Source organism: Tupaia chinensis, unplaced genomic scaffold, assembly GCF_000334495.1.
Source record: "Tupaia chinensis unplaced genomic scaffold, TupChi_1.0 Scaffold149658_1, whole genome shotgun sequence".
Classification (NCBI taxonomy): Eukaryota; Metazoa; Chordata; class Mammalia; order Scandentia; family Tupaiidae; genus Tupaia; species Tupaia belangeri.
In genome coordinates this window covers 433,819-452,062 of record NW_006209503.1, presented here as the reverse complement: position 1 = coordinate 452,062, position 18,244 = coordinate 433,819, and the positions used below count along the sequence as shown (strand labels likewise).

At 37.6% G+C, this 18,244-nt stretch overlaps 1 protein-coding gene across 5 annotated transcripts in view; it reads left to right on the top strand.

The window, feature by feature from the left end:
- The window catches only part of ATP13A3 (ATPase 13A3), a 102,383-nt gene that overhangs the window by 58,739 nt on the left and 25,400 nt on the right, over positions 1 to 18,244 (top strand). For all 5 annotated transcript variants that reach the window (XR_003548395.1, XM_014585363.2, XM_014585364.2 and 2 more), the window contains 13 exons: positions 2,095 to 2,245; positions 4,301 to 4,417; positions 5,246 to 5,263; positions 5,355 to 5,508; positions 5,600 to 5,720; positions 7,564 to 7,688; positions 9,375 to 9,550; positions 10,779 to 10,901; positions 11,294 to 11,373; positions 13,476 to 13,518; positions 13,610 to 13,719; positions 14,015 to 14,111; positions 15,308 to 15,380. Coding sequence is in view for 4 of the 5 variants with exons in the window: in XM_014585363.2 (XP_014440849.1) it covers positions 2,095 to 2,245; positions 4,301 to 4,417; positions 5,246 to 5,263; positions 5,355 to 5,508; positions 5,600 to 5,720; positions 7,564 to 7,688; positions 9,375 to 9,550; positions 10,779 to 10,901; positions 11,294 to 11,373; positions 13,476 to 13,518; positions 13,610 to 13,719; positions 14,015 to 14,111; positions 15,308 to 15,380 (1,388 nt within the window). In the remaining variant the exon portion in view is untranslated. The remainder of the gene's footprint in view (positions 1 to 2,094; positions 2,246 to 4,300; positions 4,418 to 5,245; positions 5,264 to 5,354; positions 5,509 to 5,599; positions 5,721 to 7,563; positions 7,689 to 9,374; positions 9,551 to 10,778; positions 10,902 to 11,293; positions 11,374 to 13,475; positions 13,519 to 13,609; positions 13,720 to 14,014; positions 14,112 to 15,307; positions 15,381 to 18,244) is intronic.

Sequence of the window (18,244 nt, the reverse complement as noted above, 5' to 3'; positions counted from 1 at the left end):
TGGCCATCCCCCTAGGGGTGTTTTCTCACTCATTTACTCACTCACTCTCTCACTCACTCACTTTCTTTGTCTGTTTTCAGTGAATGCATATGTCCTATAGCAAAAACTTAAAAAAAATAATTTTGTAGCTTTGATCTCTGCTATTTCACCCTGATCTTTTTATCTGTTTGTCCAGGACTCATACTGGTTCTTGATTCTAAGGGTTAGTATTTTTTTATGAATCCTGGAAAGTGTTTAGCCTCTTTGCCTTTCACCATGGCCTTTCCCCTGTGCTTTGTTTTCTCTTAATCTGCCAATCCTAACTGTATGTTGGAAAACAGAATTCACATGATTCTTTCTGTACTGGCTCTACCCACCTCCTGCGTTGTTCTAAATCCAGTTTTAAAATGCCAGTTTGCATTCTTTCATATTGCATTTCTTTCTTTTTTTCTATTTAGCATTATTTTATTTAACTTTTCTTATTTTAATTTGACCAGAGGGGCTGAGAGAAAGTGAGAAAGCAAGCTGCCAGGTCTGGAACTCAAACCACGTGGACCATGTGGGAGTCCAGTGCCCTTAACCACCACACCACTTGCAGGCCCCCAGATTGCCATTCTTTATTCCAAGTTTAGGGGATGCTAATTCTGTCCTCTCCGTTAACTCTCCTGGGGATCTTAGGATGTATTTAAATTCCAGCTCATCCTTAGTAGGGTTAATCTTGAGACTCCTTTGTAGCTATATTGTGGGAGCTATCCTCTAGAGGACTTCTGATTCTGCTTGGCTGAGAGCCACAGTTAACAGTGAGGCCAGATAAGCTTTATGTGATTTTCATAATTTGGGGATTTCTGGACCAAGCAGTAGTTTATTTTCAAACCCTAAACCCATCCTGGTTAGTTCAGTGGCCTTGAAACCAGACCTCCTGTGAATAAGTCCTTGCTCTGCTACTTAATGGGCTATGTACCTCGGATCCTACTTGGACTACTCAGTTTCCTCATCTGTAAATAGGGCCAATAAAATACCTTCCTATAGTGTGAGGTATCTAAAGTCCTCAGAACTGTGTCTGGCTCATAGTAACTATCAATATATGTAGATATTAGCTTTTTTTATTATTATTGTTTCTCTTCTTTAATTTTCTTTCAATTTTTGATATAGGGCAGGTGTGTACTCTGGAGAGAGAATAACAGAGAGAGAAAGTGAGAAATCATCTTCCAGGGAAGATGGTCATGCTGCACTCCCTTCTCTATTCTCTGGGATTTGGGGCACACATGCACACACACATACACACACACACACACATACACACGCCCCAAATTGCCAGATTTGGGACTGAACCATGGAGTTGGCCATTTGGACCCAGCACCTTAACCACTGTGCCACCTCCTGGCCCCCAGTGTTAGCCATTTTTGTAAACTTGGGGCAGAAGAGACAAGCTTACCCTCGGTTATGACTTAAGGTCTGTAGACAAATTTTTTCTAGTGTCCCTGTTTCCCAAAGATGTGTAGTTCTTGAAAAGCACTGCCTTTCTTGGGTGGAGGGATGCTCTCAGTGGCAGCTCCTCACTTTATATGGGACCAGGACTTCACTTCCTATTCCTGTGTGAGTGTTAGACCTGTGTCTTTAGGGTACCGAGATGGCCTTCTCCCATCTTCTTTATCCTCCAGCACTCATGGCATCAGTTCAGGTTCACACCCCTTTTGTTTTCCTTTCACTGTTCGGCACATGTGAAAAATTTGCTTTTTTGTGAGCTCAATTTGGGATTTAAAAGGTTGCCCTCTCCCCTTCTTTTTAACAAAAAAAGATAACTAAATTATTTTCTTTCTTTTTTTTTTTTTAAAAAAAAAAAAAAAAGAATTATTTAATTTTAGGGAACAGCAGATAGTGTAATGTATTTGACCAGAGAGGGACAGAGCAAGAGAGAGAGAGAGAGAGAGATGAGAAAGCAAGCAGCCAGGTCTGGGATTTGAACCACGGTCAGCCATATGTGAGTCCAGTGCCCCCAGCCAGCACCTGCCGGCCCCAATTATTTGATTTATTTCTGTTACCTGAAAAATCGTGTCACAATAAAACTTTGAGTTTTGAGATTTAGAAATTTAATTCAATGTATTTTTTATTTAGATTTCTTTTGCCAGAAGAAAATGTGTGCAATGAGGTGTTGGTAAAATCTCAGTTTGTTGCTTGTATGGCTACTTGTCATTCACTTACAAAAATTGAAGGAGTGCTTTCTGGTGATCCACTTGATTTGATAATGTTTGAAGCCATTGGATGGGTAAGTTTAATACTTTAAAGTATATGTAACTATAAAAATTTATAAAAATGAAATTTGTGGAAAGATTATTTCTGCTAGTTGTTTTGATTACAGTCTATCTCATACTATAAAAGGAATTCTGTAATTAGCAAAGATCTAACTGGAGAAATATATGTATTTTAAAATTTTGCCAGCATGTATGTGCTCACTAGAAAGTGAGAGGACCTGCCCTACCCCCATGGAACATGGTCACAGCCCAATCCTTTCTCCTCCATTTCCCCCGTGTGTGTGCTGGAGAGAGAGGGCAAGTGAGAAAGTACCCTCCACGGAGAACGGTCAGTCCATAGTCCCTTCTCCATCTCCCTTCTTCCAGGATTTCAGGCATGCTTATGCATGTGGCATTTTTCTCAAGCTGCTGGGTCTGGGACTTGAACTATGCAGCCAACCATGTGAGATCCAGGTGCCTTAAAAACCACTATTTTCTTTGGTTTAGTTTAGCTCAGCCTAGCTATTATGGTTGGTAAGAAATGTTCCTACCACTCCTGATATTCTCTGATGTTTATTTTGAGCTACTGTTTTCCCTCTACATTTACGTTAGTTAGTATGTTTTAGTTTACTGTTAATTTTCATATTTGAAATCTTTTTCTCCCTGCTTTCTTTTCTGCTTTACTTTTATACCTTTATTTCTCCTTTTGTTCTTTTGGTAAGCATTTTGAAAGGGAGGGAGTTATGGCTGACTGGAGGATTGTTCTATTTGCCATCCTCTGAAAACTCATAATAAATAATATCCCTGGGAACCAGCAGTTAGCGTAATGACTGTGTCGCTGGACTCCCACGTAGTCGACTGCGGTTCGCGTCCCGGACCCGGTGGCTTAGAACTCACGCTGGGCGCGTGTGCATGCGTGCCCAAGATCCCGAGAGGAGAAGGGATTGCAGCGTGACCATCCCCCCTGGGGGGTGATTTCTCACTTTCTGTCTCTATGTCTCTCTCTCTGGCGAGCGCATGCACCCTATAGCGAACACCTCTCCCCCACCCAAAAAAAAAAGGCAAAAAAATAAATAATATCCTTGAAAATTAATTCCTAAAGGAGGTCCCATATAATTTATGGAGAGAAAAGCAAAATAAGACTGATTCATTTTTGATACTTGCTACAGCTTTTTTCCAACAGATTTTTAGTAGATTTAATATTCAGTGTTTGTGGTCCTTTTTAAATGTTTAAGTAAGTAAATTTGAACATAGCACATTTTATTGACCATTTTAATGCCTTGTTGCCTAGATCTTACCAGATACTTTGATGCTTGATCATAAAATACCTAGTGTATCAGTGGGATGGTTTCATATAACCAGACACCACTGCTCTTGATATCATATAGTATAAGATGTATCCCAATTTCAGAGATGATAAAATATAAGAAAAAATTATCTTAGAATAGTATAACGTTGACTGATTTGCCGTTCCTTCCCCATTATTTTATTGTCAATTGATTCTGTAAGTTATAGAATTAAATTTTTTTTCTTGTATGTGCTTAATATGTGTTCCCAGCACCATCATCAAAAAATGTTTTTTAAATAAATTTTAAGGGGTTAGGGTAGTAGTTTAACCAGAAGTGTTCAAGCTGAAATTCTACACTCAAATCATCATGCAGCAACCTATGTTATCCATTGGGTCTGGTAGCCCTGTCTGAGCTGCATACACTTTTGAATTCTCTCTTGTTGCAGAGAGGAATACCTGGATGGCAGACTGAAAATTTTTGCAGTTGCAACAACCTGATTCTGATTTTTGCAGAGCTACTCTTTGAGCCCAACATGTTGTGTTGTGGGAATGAAATGAAAGAAATTTGTCTCATTTTTTTCTACTTCTCCTTCTGTGTCTTCTCTCTCTTGGGGTGCTAGGTATCTAATTAGCTTGTTTGGTTTATATTTTGTTTCACTTAAGTTACTTATCTAATAGTGCTCATTTGTTATTTGGGCAATAATTTTTTTCAGTTCACTGAAAACAGCTACAATGTTCAATGTAAAAATTAGACTAGTGGATTGAATTTTGTGAAGTAGTGTGTTGGATGTTTTTGCTTTAGATTCTGGAAGAAGCAACTGAAGAAGAAACAGCGCTCCATAATCGAATAATGCCAACGGTGGTTCGTCCTCCCAAACAACTACTTCCTGAAACAACACCTGCAGGAAATCAAGAAATGGTGGGAAATCATTGAAACTGGATAGCATTGTTGATACTTACCTTTGATTCTCATTTGAAAATGTTGCTAGGAGAGGAGCCACATGTCCTTTATTTCACTCTTATGCAGATACATGTACTTTTAACTGCATTTATAAGTCACTCTGCTGTGTTGTAGGCCTTCCTTGTTAAATGTTGAGGTTTAATTCTCAGTACCTATACTTGCCTGTCCTGTTTATTGAGCTGCTTAGTGCCTTGTCATTCATATACATAATGGTATCCGTTTAAATTCCATATATCTTCCTAGAATTTAATAAAAAGGATATATGAAAGACTTTATTTGTAGATTTTTTTTTTTTGACCATAGGGCAGGGAGAGAGAGACAGAGAAAGAGAAAGTGAGAAACCACCCCCGATGGGGCATGGCCACGCCTCAGTCCCCATTTCTCATTCTTCTCTCGGAATTTTGAGCACGTACGTGTGCACACACAACCAGTGTGAGTTTCAAGCCACAGGGTCCAGGCCTTGAACCATGGTCGGCCACATGGATGTCCAGCACCTTAACCACCATGCTGACTGTTGGGACTTGTAGATGAAATTTAAAATTCTCCTTAGTTTATTTTAGTAATTAATGTAATATTTTTAGGATACATAATATTTTTAAAATATTCAGGATATTTGTTTTCCTAAATGGGAAGTGGTAGAAGGGGATTCTAGAATCTTTACTTTCAAATAATCTAAGTTCCTTGCTATATTCCACTAATGTTTTGTGGATGCCTATTAAGTGTTTTTTTTTTTTCCCCTAATTTGAGTATGTAAACGGACTTAATCTTGTTTTGTTTTGTTTTCAGGAGCTGTTTGAACTCCCAGTAAGTGAAGGAATTTTACTTGTTACCTATGTGTATTTGTTTTCATTCCTAAGAATAATAAATGCTTTGTGCATCTTTTGAAATTATATAGGCTATTTATGAGATAGGAATTGTTCGCCAGTTCCCATTTTCTTCTGCTTTGCAACGTATGAGTGTGGTTGCAAGGGTGCTAGGGGGTAAGAAAATGGATGCCTACATGAAAGGAGCACCTGAGGTCATTGCCAGTCTGTGTAAACCTGAAACAGGTGAGGAACCAACCAGACTTTATGTAAAATCCTGGTGTTTGTATAAGTTTGTGTTAGCAATTCTAACAGTGATATTTTTTATTTTAAAAAGTTCCTGTTGATTTCGAAAAAGTTTTAGAAGATTACACTAAACAGGGCTTCCGTGTGATTGCTCTTGCACACAGAAAATTGGAGTCAAAATTGACATGGCATAAAGTACAGAATATTAGCAGGTAAGATTGACAAATGGCTTTTCTACATTTTTTTCCAATAATACATCTCTTGTGTTTATGTAAGTCTTGTAGAATAACTTGCACCCAGTTGGTTATTTATTATTGAATGTATACAGATGTACATAATGCAGTATTATTTTAGGTGATTGGGATAAAAGCACACTATTTTTCATTATCTAATTATATTTTTTTAATGATTGTTTGCCTGTGTTTGCTTATGTTATTTATTGTAACACAGTAGTAGGGTTTTCCTTCCAGCTCTTTGGAAAATGTAATAACTTGTTTGTTAAGTACTACTCTTGTGCCTACTATGTGTCTGAAATAGTCTAGGAGCAGTAAACATAATTCTGTAGAAGTATATTTTCCCTGAATGTGGCCTGAGACTATGGGGGTTAGCAGTGTCTTTACCAGCCACTGCGGCTGAGCTGTCTATAGTTCTTCTGTCATATTTAGACATCCTTTTATGTGCTTGGATACATTGTTCTCTCCAGAATACCCTGTCCTTGGCTGTTAACTTCCATCTCTCTATCCTCATTTTTTTCCTCCTTCAACCACAGTGGTAAACTTTCTGTACTACTTTGTAGGAATAGGTTTCAGCATTCTCTTATAGCTTAAGTGTTTATCTCTTGACTGTGGTACTATTCATTAGTTAGAAGGAAAGATTTCCAGGAGAGAGAGGAGTAGGAAATCAGCTAAATCTAGAAATTGGTGCCTCATAGGAAATGGCTCGGTGCTTTCGATCCAGTAGTTTTATACAAGTTTGTGCCTTGAAATGCAGTTTCAGGTTTCAAGGCTTTTTTTCTTTTTACCCTCACCATTATCATTTATATTAAACTTCCTAACTATGTTTTAATATCTTTAGCATTCATTGCTTTAACTTACACATTTTTAAAGATGTTTAGATTTCATAGGTGTATACTTGAAGCACTTTTGTTTATTTTTATATAGCAAAATCACTTGGTATTACAAATCCAAAATTTTAGTGCCTAACCTCAGCCTACCTTTCCCCACTAAAAAAATTACTTCTTTGATGCAATTTTGGTAATTTGAGATTTCTTAAGAGTACAACTGTCACTGAATAGACATCATCTCCATTATAGTATCAACGTGCATATTATATTTGGATGCATCTCTTTGCATGTTTTCCTGTCTATTTACCCATGAAAGCATCGTGAGGGTAGGGATCATGCCTCTTCATCTTTGACCTCTTTGCGACTAGCATAGGACTTGGTGCATAGTAGATACTCAGCAACTTGAAGAATAAAGAATAACATCTCGGTAAATATATTCATTGTTAATATACTCAAGACCCATGTCTGGGTCCCAAGTGGATCTCGTTTGACAGCTAATGGTTCTTAGATCACATTTTAGGGTCAAGAATGGCTTTATCTAATTGATCTAAGACTTGATAATCGATTTATTGTAACTGTATCAGATGTGCTTGTGGTATGACTATTTCCTTTTACTAGTTATGTTAGGATATGTTGGATGAGGGATAGTAAAGAATAGATTTGTACTTGCATTTTTGGATATGATGCAAGGTGAATATTCCTTAGTCCTAGAGTTTGTTTAGTATCTTATAAAGATATGCATTTCCAAATGATCTTTACACATTGTGTTTCAAAGGGCAAAATTTAATTTAAAAAATGTATTTATTAGGAATTGTTTTTTCCAGATTAAAATTTTTTAAGATATTAAAATTTTTTAAGATATTGAACTTATAAACACATACATGGTTTACTCAGCATGTAAATGTTTTACTTTATAACTTTATCAACATAAAGAGAACAATATTTGTTCTCTTGACTAAACCATTATATGTTAAAACTTCTTTTTTCTGCAGAGATGCCATTGAAAACAGCATGGACTTTATGGGATTAATTATAATGCAGAACAAATTAAAGCAAGAAACCCCTGCAGTACTTGAAGATTTGCATAAAGCCAACATTCGCACTGTCATGGTTACAGGTTAGACTTTATAAAAGAACACTGAAAAAAAATTGAGCAAGAGTCTTAGAATTCAAGTTACATCATATTGAGGAACAAACAGTTAGTTACAAAAGCATATTATTTAGTGACTCCATCCTACATTGTCCTGTTTCATCTGTGAATATTTTCTTAAGGCATAACTTTGCAATACTCTTTCTGAGATTCAGCAAATTGTTTTTATAAAAGATATAGCGGGAACCAGCAGTTAGCGTAATGGCTATGTCGCTGGACTCCCACGTAGTCGACTGCGGTTCGTGTCCCGGACCCGGTGGCTTAAAATTCAGGTCGGGCGCGTGTGCGTGCGTGCCCAAGATCCCGAGAGGAGAATGGAGGAGAAGGGATTGCGGCGTGACCATCCCCCCTGGGGGGTGATTTCTCGCTTTCTGTCTCTATGTCTCTCTCTGTCTGTCTGGCGAGCGCACGCGCCCTACAGTGAAAATCTCTTCAAAAAAAAAAAAAGATATAGCAAACTAGTGAAAGGCCCACTATAAAATTTAAACTGCTTTCTTTTCTCCCTCCTTAATCATGTATTTCTTATAGCACCTCTTTATTGTACCTTGCCTTGTGTTATTTGTAGATTTGTTACCTCTTCTAGAATATAATAACTGTCAGGTGTATAGAAAATGATTAAGTTAATTGTTAGAATTAAATTCTTATATATAAGATATTTGTTGTCCTGACTTGAATTAACAGCAGTGAAAATAGCCAATTTTTTGGTTTGTTTTTGTGACTTCTACATCCATATAATTTTCTAGGTATATTATACTGTTAATAATAAATATTAGATCGTTTCTATTCCTTAGTTGTGTGAAATTGCAGCAGCTCTATTTTTATTTTTAGCAGGTCATTAGATTTAAGCTACTTTATGGCATTTATGTGTTCAGTAAGACTTACATGGATAAGGCCTGAGTACATTTTTGTTTTAGACTCTGAGCATAGCATACATCTTAGAATATAGTTCAAGGTAACTGAACCTGTTAGCATCTCAGCAATTCTTTGTTCTAATGTCTCTTCTTTCAAGGCACTTTCCCATTTTCTTCTCTTTCTCTGTCATAAGAACATATGGCTTTGTGTCCCGTGGGACATAGGAAGACACCTTTGGGAATAGTGTGTGGGAGAAAGTATTTTGCCTGGTTGTTTTGGTAGCTGTGGGACCTCCAGACTTTGATCTACTTCTCTCCCTTGTGATCCTATCCTTGTCTTCAGTCCTTTCTGACTTAGACAGTTTGTCTTGCTTCTTGTTACATCTATTCTTACTTGCTTTTTTTTTAGTTTGTGTAATGTTGCAGAATGCATCCTCTTCTCTGATACTGTGCTAGGGTTCTTGCACAAACTACTAGTCACCCCCTACTAGGTTATTTCAGCAAACACCTGCTTTCTATGTAGCACTGGGCCAGGTGCTATATACGTATAAATACTACGTGACTGAAAAGTTTTAAAAATTGTGTATGCTAATATTGGCTATTCAGCATATGTGTGCTTGCATTTTATGGGGCTTTCTCTGGTAACTGTGCCCTTATTTTGTTGAACTCTAAGGATAAGGCCCATACATTGTTCTCATTCTGCTGTCTGGTCATGGGGACTGTAAATTCTTAGTAAATACTAGTTTGATACATTCACGTTTCCATTTCAACTTTAATGCATTTAAAATATTTTGAAAATTAGGTGACAACATGCTGACTGCTGTCTCTGTGGCTAGAGACTGTGGAATGATTCTACCTCAGGATAAAGTGATTATTGCTGAAGCATTACCTCCAAAGGATGGGAAACTTGCCAAGATAAATTGGCATTATGCAGACTCGCTAACACAGTGCAGTAATTCATCGGCACTTGACTCGGAGGTAATGTCAAGATTAATTTTTTCCCCTTGAAGCTTGCTTGTTTTGAATTTGGTCTGAAAAAATAAGTGGTGCATGAATACACAATGAAATAAAAATGGAATGAAAACAGAAGCCTGACCTGTCTCCTCAGAGATTTGGATTAATTAGAGACTGGGTTAGACTTGGTAATCTCAATGTTTAAATATTGTTAGCCCAAATTTAGAGCTGTAGTTTGTTTGTTTGTTTTCTTTTCAGTTTTTGCTATTGAGTGAGTACACTCACCAGAGAGAGACAGGCAGAAGGAAAGTGAGAAATTACCTCCTATGGGTACAGCCATGTCACAGTCACATTCTCCTTGTGATTCTGAGCACACATGCACATGTGCAGAAAGAACCATAGTTTTAAAGTTCAGATGCTTTTGAGGGGGTTACATCTTGACCAACCCATCATAAGTCAAAAACAGCATAAGCAAAAAATGCATTTAATACCCCCATAAACACATTGTAAAGTTGAAAGTTGAACCATTGTAAGCCAGATGTCCTTCAACTTATGACAGGCTTATGACCTGATAAACTCATTGTAAAGTCAAAAAACTGTTTAAACCATTGTAAGTCGGAACCATCTATATAAGAATTCCACATTTTTTTTTTAAGTGGTTTTACCTTAACTTTTTAAAAATATGCTATAGGGTATGTGCACTCCACAGAGACACAGAAGAAGAAGGAGCTAGCATAGCCCCCGGCAGAGGGGCTGCAGTTCCTTCTTGTTTATTCTCCACCCTGTCAGGATTTGGGGCGCATGTGCACATACACCCAGGCTATTTTTCAATCCACCAGATTCAGGGCTCTAAGCCTGTAGTTGGCCACCATATGGGGGATCGAGCTCCCTTAACCAGTAGGACATGGGTTGATTCTACTTTAATTTTAAAGAAAAGTAATTTTAGTTTAATTTTTACAGTAATTACATTTTTTCCTTTTTAAAAAGTATCTAGTGATACATGATGAAGAATGTCTTTGATACTGGTTTTTGGATTATTTCCAACTGCAGCTAGAATTCAGTCTTAGTTCTTTTTTTCTTTTTTAAATATATAATAGATCATGTTAAAGTTTAATTTTCTTTTGCTTTGAATAAATGGTAAGTTATCACTGTTTCATATGAATATCAAGTGAAAAAATATGATATGGAACAAATATGTCTAAAATAGGATTGTCTAGTTGCCTAGAGAATGTTCTGAATGTCTCATACACAGGCTATTCCGATTAAGTTGGCTCATGATAACTTAGAGGATCTTCAGCTGACTCGTTATCATTTTGCAATGAATGGAAAATCATTTTCAGTAATACTAGAGCATTTTCAGGACCTTGTTCCCAAGGTAAGTTACCTGGATTTATTTGTGTGTTCTCGTATATATTGCGTGTGTGTGTGTGTGGGGGGGTTATATATATATACACACACACACATATTGATAGATATAAAAATACACATAATTGTATTTATAGTTATATACATATTTGTATTTTAAGTGTTAGAGGGTATGTGTACTCGCCAGAGGAAAGGGAGAAGGAGAAAGCCCCCCAAGTGGGGCATGGTCACACTGTAATCCTTTCTTTTCCAGTTCCCCATTCCACTGGGACTTTGGGCACACACAAGCTGCCAGGCTGGGATTTGAACTGTAGTCAGCCATGGAATCCAGTTCACCTTACCCCCTGGATGGTTAGGTGGCCCCAGTGTAAATAATATTTAAGAAATTTATATTTTTTCTAGTTGATGTTGCATGGTACTGTGTTTGCTCGCATGGCACCTGATCAGAAGACGCAATTGGTAGAAGCATTGCAAAATGTAGAGTAAGTATTGATGGATGTTTCTTCTTTTACTTTTTATCAACTATAGTTTCCTATTCAAACCCAGGAAAGCAAGTAATGCGCTTTTTAAAATATATATCAGTTGTCACCCATAATAGGTGAGGACTTTCAGAACCTTTTTTTTTTTTTAAGAATTAATAATTTTACTTTTTATTATTTTTAAGAGAGATTTTTGCTATAGGGCATGTGCACTCACTGGAAAGACAGAGAGACAGAAAGTGAGAAATCACCCCCCAGGGGAAATGGTCACGCTGTAATCCCTTCTCCTCCATTCTCTTGGGATCTGGATACACACGTACATGTGCCCAGTGTGAGTTTTAAGCCTCAAGGTCTGGGACTCAGACAACAGTTGACCACATGGAAGTCCAGTGACAACCATTATGCCATCTGCTGGTCTCAATTTTTATTTTTCAATTTGACTAAAGAGACAGAGGGGGGAAAGTGAAAAAGCAAGCTGCCAGGTCAAGGACTTGAATTGCAGTTGGCCATGTGGGAGTCCAGATCCTTAACCACCACGCCATCCCCAAGACCCTTTTTTTTTTTTTTTAAATTTGCATTTTTTAAATACATTCAATCACATTATTTAGCTTAAAAGGTGATCATTTCAATATGTGAGCATTTCTCCCCGGTCCAGTTGATCAAAATATAACAATACTACCTTCCTGTCTCAACAGTGCTGTCTCCATATCCCTCCTCCAAATGTTCTTCCCCAGGCCCCACTCCTCCACACACACCACATCTGGCATTCACATCCATCTCTTGTGTTTGTACATCCTTTAGCCTGTCTGTTTCAGTTATAGAGTGCGGACGTTCGGTATATATTAAGTGGGGACATACAGTGTCTCTCCTTCATGGCCTGGCTTGCTTTACTCAGCAGTAAATCTTCCATATTCCACTTTCTGTCAAAAGCCAGGATTTTGTTGGTTTGAGGCTTATGCGCTCATTCATTTAGCTGAAGTACAGTATCCCTGATTCCTCCTCCAGGCAATACCTATAAGATAGAGTTGATTTACTTAGGTTCTCTATCTTGTTAGAAGCCACTTTATAGTTTTAGTAAGCAGTTCTGTTTCAAGGTCCTAAGTGACAAATCTTTTTTTTTTTTTTTTTGGGAGAGGTTTTCGCTACAGGGCATATGCGCTTGCCAGCCAGCCAGAGAGAAACATAGAGACAGAAAGCAAGAAATCACCCCCCAGAGGGGTTGGTCACGCCGCAATCCCTTCTCCTCCATTCTCTCGGGATCTTGGGCACGCACGCACATGCACCCGGCATGAGTTTAAGCCACTGGGTCCGGGACGTGAATCGCGGTCGACTACATGGGAATCCAGTGACATAGCCATTACGCTAACTGCTGGTTCCCCCTAAATGACAAATCTTAACTGATAACCTTAAAAGTAAGTACTAAAGACTATTAGTACTAACAGGCACTAATTGTTTGTTCCAAAGATGAGGAAATTTAGACACCAAAATGATAACACCCATATTATGAAAACTAGGGTTATAACTCACATCATTTCACTGTAGGCTAGTGTCTGATGAAAAGATTCCTTAGGTCCACTGGAAGAATCCTGGGTTATTAGCTTCTTTTTTTTTTTTTTTTAATTTTGCTATAGAGTGTGTGCAATTGCCAGAGAGAGACAGAAAGTGAGCAGTACCCTCAGGAGGAATGGCCACGCCACAATCCATTCTCCTCTTGGGATTTTGGGGATGTACACACACGCACCTGGCATGAGTTACAAGCCACCAGGTCCAGACTTGAACTATGGTTGGCCATGTGGGAGTCCAGCGACTTAACCACTGTGCCACCTACTTGTCCTAAGTTATTAGCTTTTATTAATAATATATTGGAGAAATCTTTTGTTAAAAAAAAAATTATTTTGTTCGACTGTATATTTATTTATTTTGATTTGACTAGAGAGGGAAGGAAAGAGAGAAAGTGAGAAAGCAAGCTGCCAGGTTTGGGACTTGAACCACGGTCGGCCATTTGGGAATCCACACCACCTGCTGGCCCCAAGGAGAATCTTAATATGTTGAATTTTGTTTACTTTAAGAAATAAGTAAAATCTTAAAATTATTTTGTTCCTTAGTTACTTTGTTGGGATGTGCGGTGATGGTGCAAATGATTGTGGTGTAAGTATAACTTTTGCGATTTACTTTTATAGTTCTTATTCTACCCTAAATCCTGTTTACAGAACTTAACCAGTTTTTTTGAAACCATTAGGCTTTGAAGAGGGCACATGGAGGCATTTCTTTATCAGAGCTCGAGGCTTCGGTGGCATCTCCCTTTACCTCTAAAACTCCTAGTATTTCCTGTGTGCCAAACCTTATCAGGTAGTACAAATTGAACATTTTCACATTACCTCTTTGTAATCTTGCTCTAACAGTGTAAAAGGGAAAAATCATAGAAAGTAATGTAAGCTTGTTTAATGGTATATTAGCACATTTGAATTGGACCTACTAGTAATCGATTGCTACTACTCACTCAGTCCAGCTTAGGCTTAATTCTTTTGGTAGGTAAGCACCTCGTGGTAGCTATTGATAAATTGAGGTTCATCTGTCAGATGCATCTGGCTTGGAGGAGGGGGTTAACATGCTTCTATTCAGGTGCCAACATTTGTTTTCACAGGGAAGGCCGTGCTGCTCTAATGACTTCCTTCTGTGTGTTTAAATTTATGGCCCTGTACAGCATTATCCAGTACTTCAGTGTTACTCTCTTGTATTCTGTGAGTACTACTAACATTGTGTACTTAATGATAAGAAACCTAACTTAATATTGAGCACGAATGCTCGATTTGAATGTATCTATTAATGGACTTTATGTAAGTAATATCAGTAAATTTACTGATGGTAAATATTAAATAGCAGATTGAAAATTTCAATATGGAATATTTTCTGTTTGGGTAACAACTATGGCTAAAATCTTGTGAATAAAAGATGATTGTATTCTTTTTTGCAATTAGTACAGATTATTTATCTTAAACTCTTCAATGTGTCAAGCTATGTTACATTTTAGAATTATAGGTAACTTTGCTATACAGAAAAAGGCCATGGTTTAGTGGTAGTTTATAGGACTGTATGTAATCGGAAGAAAAATGGCAACCATAGTATCCAGTAAGTACTCTTACCAGATTTTATGGTCAAAGTGATCTCTGTAGATTTTCTGCAAATGAGCATTGTGAGATCCCAAGGAGTCAGAGACTATCCCTTCTTACCATTTGTAGAAGGTGTCAGAAGGGATGATGTGAAGTATTAAGGAAGCTTCTAGATACTAATATTTAATCATGTTGAATTTTTAAAAAATAATTATTTTATCTTCTTTATTATTTTTTTTTTTTTTTTTAATTTGACCAGAGAGACAGAAAAAGAAAGTAAGAAAGCAAGCCACCAGGTCCAGGACTCAAACCATAGTTGGCCATGTGGGAGTCCAGCACTTAAGCCACCATGCAATCTGCCAGCACCAAGCATGTTGAATGTTATGTGTAGAAGTTTGTGGGGTGTTCTCTTTTTTGCCCAAAAAAACTTTTGAAAGGTTTTTATTGAGTGAATTTTAAGAAGATGCCTTATATATTCATATTTAAGTCAAGCAGTTATGAATATATATCTGATTGATTTCAAAGGCAAATGTTTCAGGTTTTGACCATGTCCAAGTGTAATTTTTTTGAAATTGTTGTTATTAGGACAAATAACCTGGGGCTAATGCTATAAAAATAGTTCCTGGGGGCCGGCAGATGATGTAGTGGTTAAGGGTCCTGGACTCCCACCTGGCCGGCCTCGGTTCAAGTCCTGTACTTGGCAGCTTGCTCTCTCCCCCCCCCGCCCCGGTCTGGTCAAATTAAAATAAATAAAGTTAAATAAGGGTAATTCTATTTTAAAAAACAGTTCCTGAAAACTAATTATGTTTTAAAAATTATTTCTGTAGATCTTAAGTAACCTTGGAGACTTCCAGTTTCTCTTCATTGATCTGGCAATCATTTTGGTTGTGGTATTTACAAGTGAGTATTTTTGTTTGTTTGTTTTTGTTATTAGTTCAAAACATTTGAAATTCTGATGTGACCTGTTAAACTTTGGTAAATTTATGTCAATAATTGTAAAAACTCATACCGCTTCAGATTCCCTGTAAATGTGTTTAGTACCAGTTGTTTCTGTTTTACCCTATTTAGTTTATTGTCCTTTCTCCATTTTTTTAAGTGAATATTTGAGATTAAGTTTTGAGTCATCGTGTCTCTGCCTTTGAATAGTTTATTATTTAGTATGTCTTCAAAAGCAAAGCACTGGGACCAGCAGATGGCATAATGATTATGTTGCTGGACTCCCATATGGCCGACTGTGGTTCAAGTCCCAGACCTGGAAACCTGAAGTTCATGCCAGGTGTGCATGCGTGCCCAAGATCCTGAGAGGAGAAGGGATTGTGGTGTGGCCCTTACCCCAGGGGGTGGTTTCTTGCTTTCTGTCTCTTTGTCTCTCTGACAAGCACACACTCCCTATAGTAAAAATCTCTCCCCTACCAAAAAAAGGCAAAGCCTTTTTAAAAATATATAACTAACACAGTTAAAAGATCAGGAACTGTAATAATGATATAATATTATCTAGTCTAAAACCCATATGTCCATATCATCATTTGTCTCAGTAATAACTGTACCCCCCAGTCCTTTATCAAGATGTAATCCTGGCCTACAGATTTCTTTTTTTTTCTCGTTTTCACTATGTCTTTTTAGTTTTTTATAACCTGGAGTAGTGTCTTAGACATTGACATTTACAAAATGTGATAGGTCAGTGACTTTGAGTTTATCTTATCTATTCCCATTAGATTTAGGCTATGAATTGTTTTCAGTGTTATCACAGAAATGATGCTGTGTCCTTCAAGATTCATCATACAAGGAAGCACAGGATATTGGTGATATTAACCTCAAAATAAATAAAAATGGTAATAAGAACCACGTGAAAATTTACAAGTCTGCCCATTTTGGAAGTGAATAAACAAGAGAGATGCGAAAGGTCTTTCTTAACAGTAAAAAGATAGCAAATATAGAGAGAATATTGATCTTAGATGATGGTGAGACTCTGGTCTTACTGACATCTTTTGGTAGATAATTCTGTGTTGTGGGGATAATTCTGTTCTGTGCATTGTAGTACACTTAGCAGGATCTCTGGCCATCCCACTGCGTGCTTGTAACACTCTCTAAATTGTGACTGAAAATATCACCAGACATTACTAAATGTTTCTGGGGAGGAAAATCGCCTCTGGTTGAGAACCACTGAGTATGTCATACAGTCTTTAGTAGATGATTATGAACATGAGAGACAGAGACAGCATCCCCCAAAATCTTCATACTGCAGTCTACCTCGGGCCCTCAGCCAACCTCAGATCATGAGCAAGTGCATACTTGACATACTCAGGGAGGTCTTTGGACTTTACAAGAACCTTCCCATGAGGGATTGATTGCCTCACAGAGTGTCTTGTTTTATTGCCTTGCAACCGTCTGGTCCCATACATACGGCTTTTAGGGTTTTGCCATAGGGTGCCTGCACTTGACAGAGACAGTAAGAAGGAAAGCAAAAAATACCCCCCAAATGGGGATGGCCACACCACAGTCCCTTCTTCTCTAGGGATTGTGGGCACCCATGTACACAGGCCTGGCATGATTTTCAAGCCAGTGGGTCCGGGGCTTAAACTGTAGTTGGCCATGTGGATTTCCAGCACCTTAACCATCATGGCACCTGCTGGCCCCAATAGAACCTTGACTTCTCAATAAATGACTGGGCCAGCTAATGGTGTCCCGTGTGGGGCACCTGGTTCCCATATGCCAACTGCATGCAGTTGGAGTACTGGATGCAGCAGCTTGGAAAACGTGGCAGTTGCTTGTACATACGTGCCCAAAGTCCCCAAACAAGATTAGAGGAGACGAGATTGTAGTGGAGTCATTTCCCTGAGGTGTGCTTTCTCATTTTCCTTCTCTCTTTCTCTTTCTCATGAGCATGTGCACACTGTAGCAAATTTTAAAAATAAATAAATATATATATAACATATATATATATTATTATACTGTATTCGTGCAATAAGCTATAGAAAAGGTTATTAAAACCATAAGGAATAGAGAATATAGTACTGTACCACATTAATATAAATTTATGTCAGCCTTTTACAGGATGAATTGTCTGTTAGTACCAGCCCTGGAATTATCTTATATGATAAAGAACACTGTAGATGATGTATGTGCTACCAACACCAGAAATAATAAATGAAAAGATAACGTGAAAAGAAATTTATATTTACTTAGAGATACAAGGTTTCATGTACTGAAACCAAGCAGCAGTGGTATGATTGCTTTAATCAATCAATGCAGTTATATCATGGTAACCTAGGCCTGTTTATTAATGAAGGAATCAATGGAGACTTAAGGCATACAGTCATATTCATAATATGAGTTATATGTGAATTATATAAATCAAACAAAACAAAACTAAACAAAATGGAAAATGCCTGTGAAGATGGTCTAATACAGCTGTTCTCCAGTTGAAAAGAGCATGAGCAGTGCTACGTGGTAATGTAATGCTATGAAAGGAGTTATAAAATAGGAAGAAAACCTATGCATCATTATTTTATATTGAATATCACTTACCTTATGCCTGTGTAAGGATAGGCCGTCCACTTCCATACTGTCTTGTACACCATGAACTTCATGATGAATACTAAGGCATTGACAATGACAATGACACATGATGGCACAAAAAAAATTAATGAAATTCTTGTCATATAATTGTAAGATGTGCAAATGGAGACATACAGAACAGGTAAGCATATTAATTGCATGGCTTGATGACCATTTTCTCCTCATTAAATGGAAGTGGATCATCA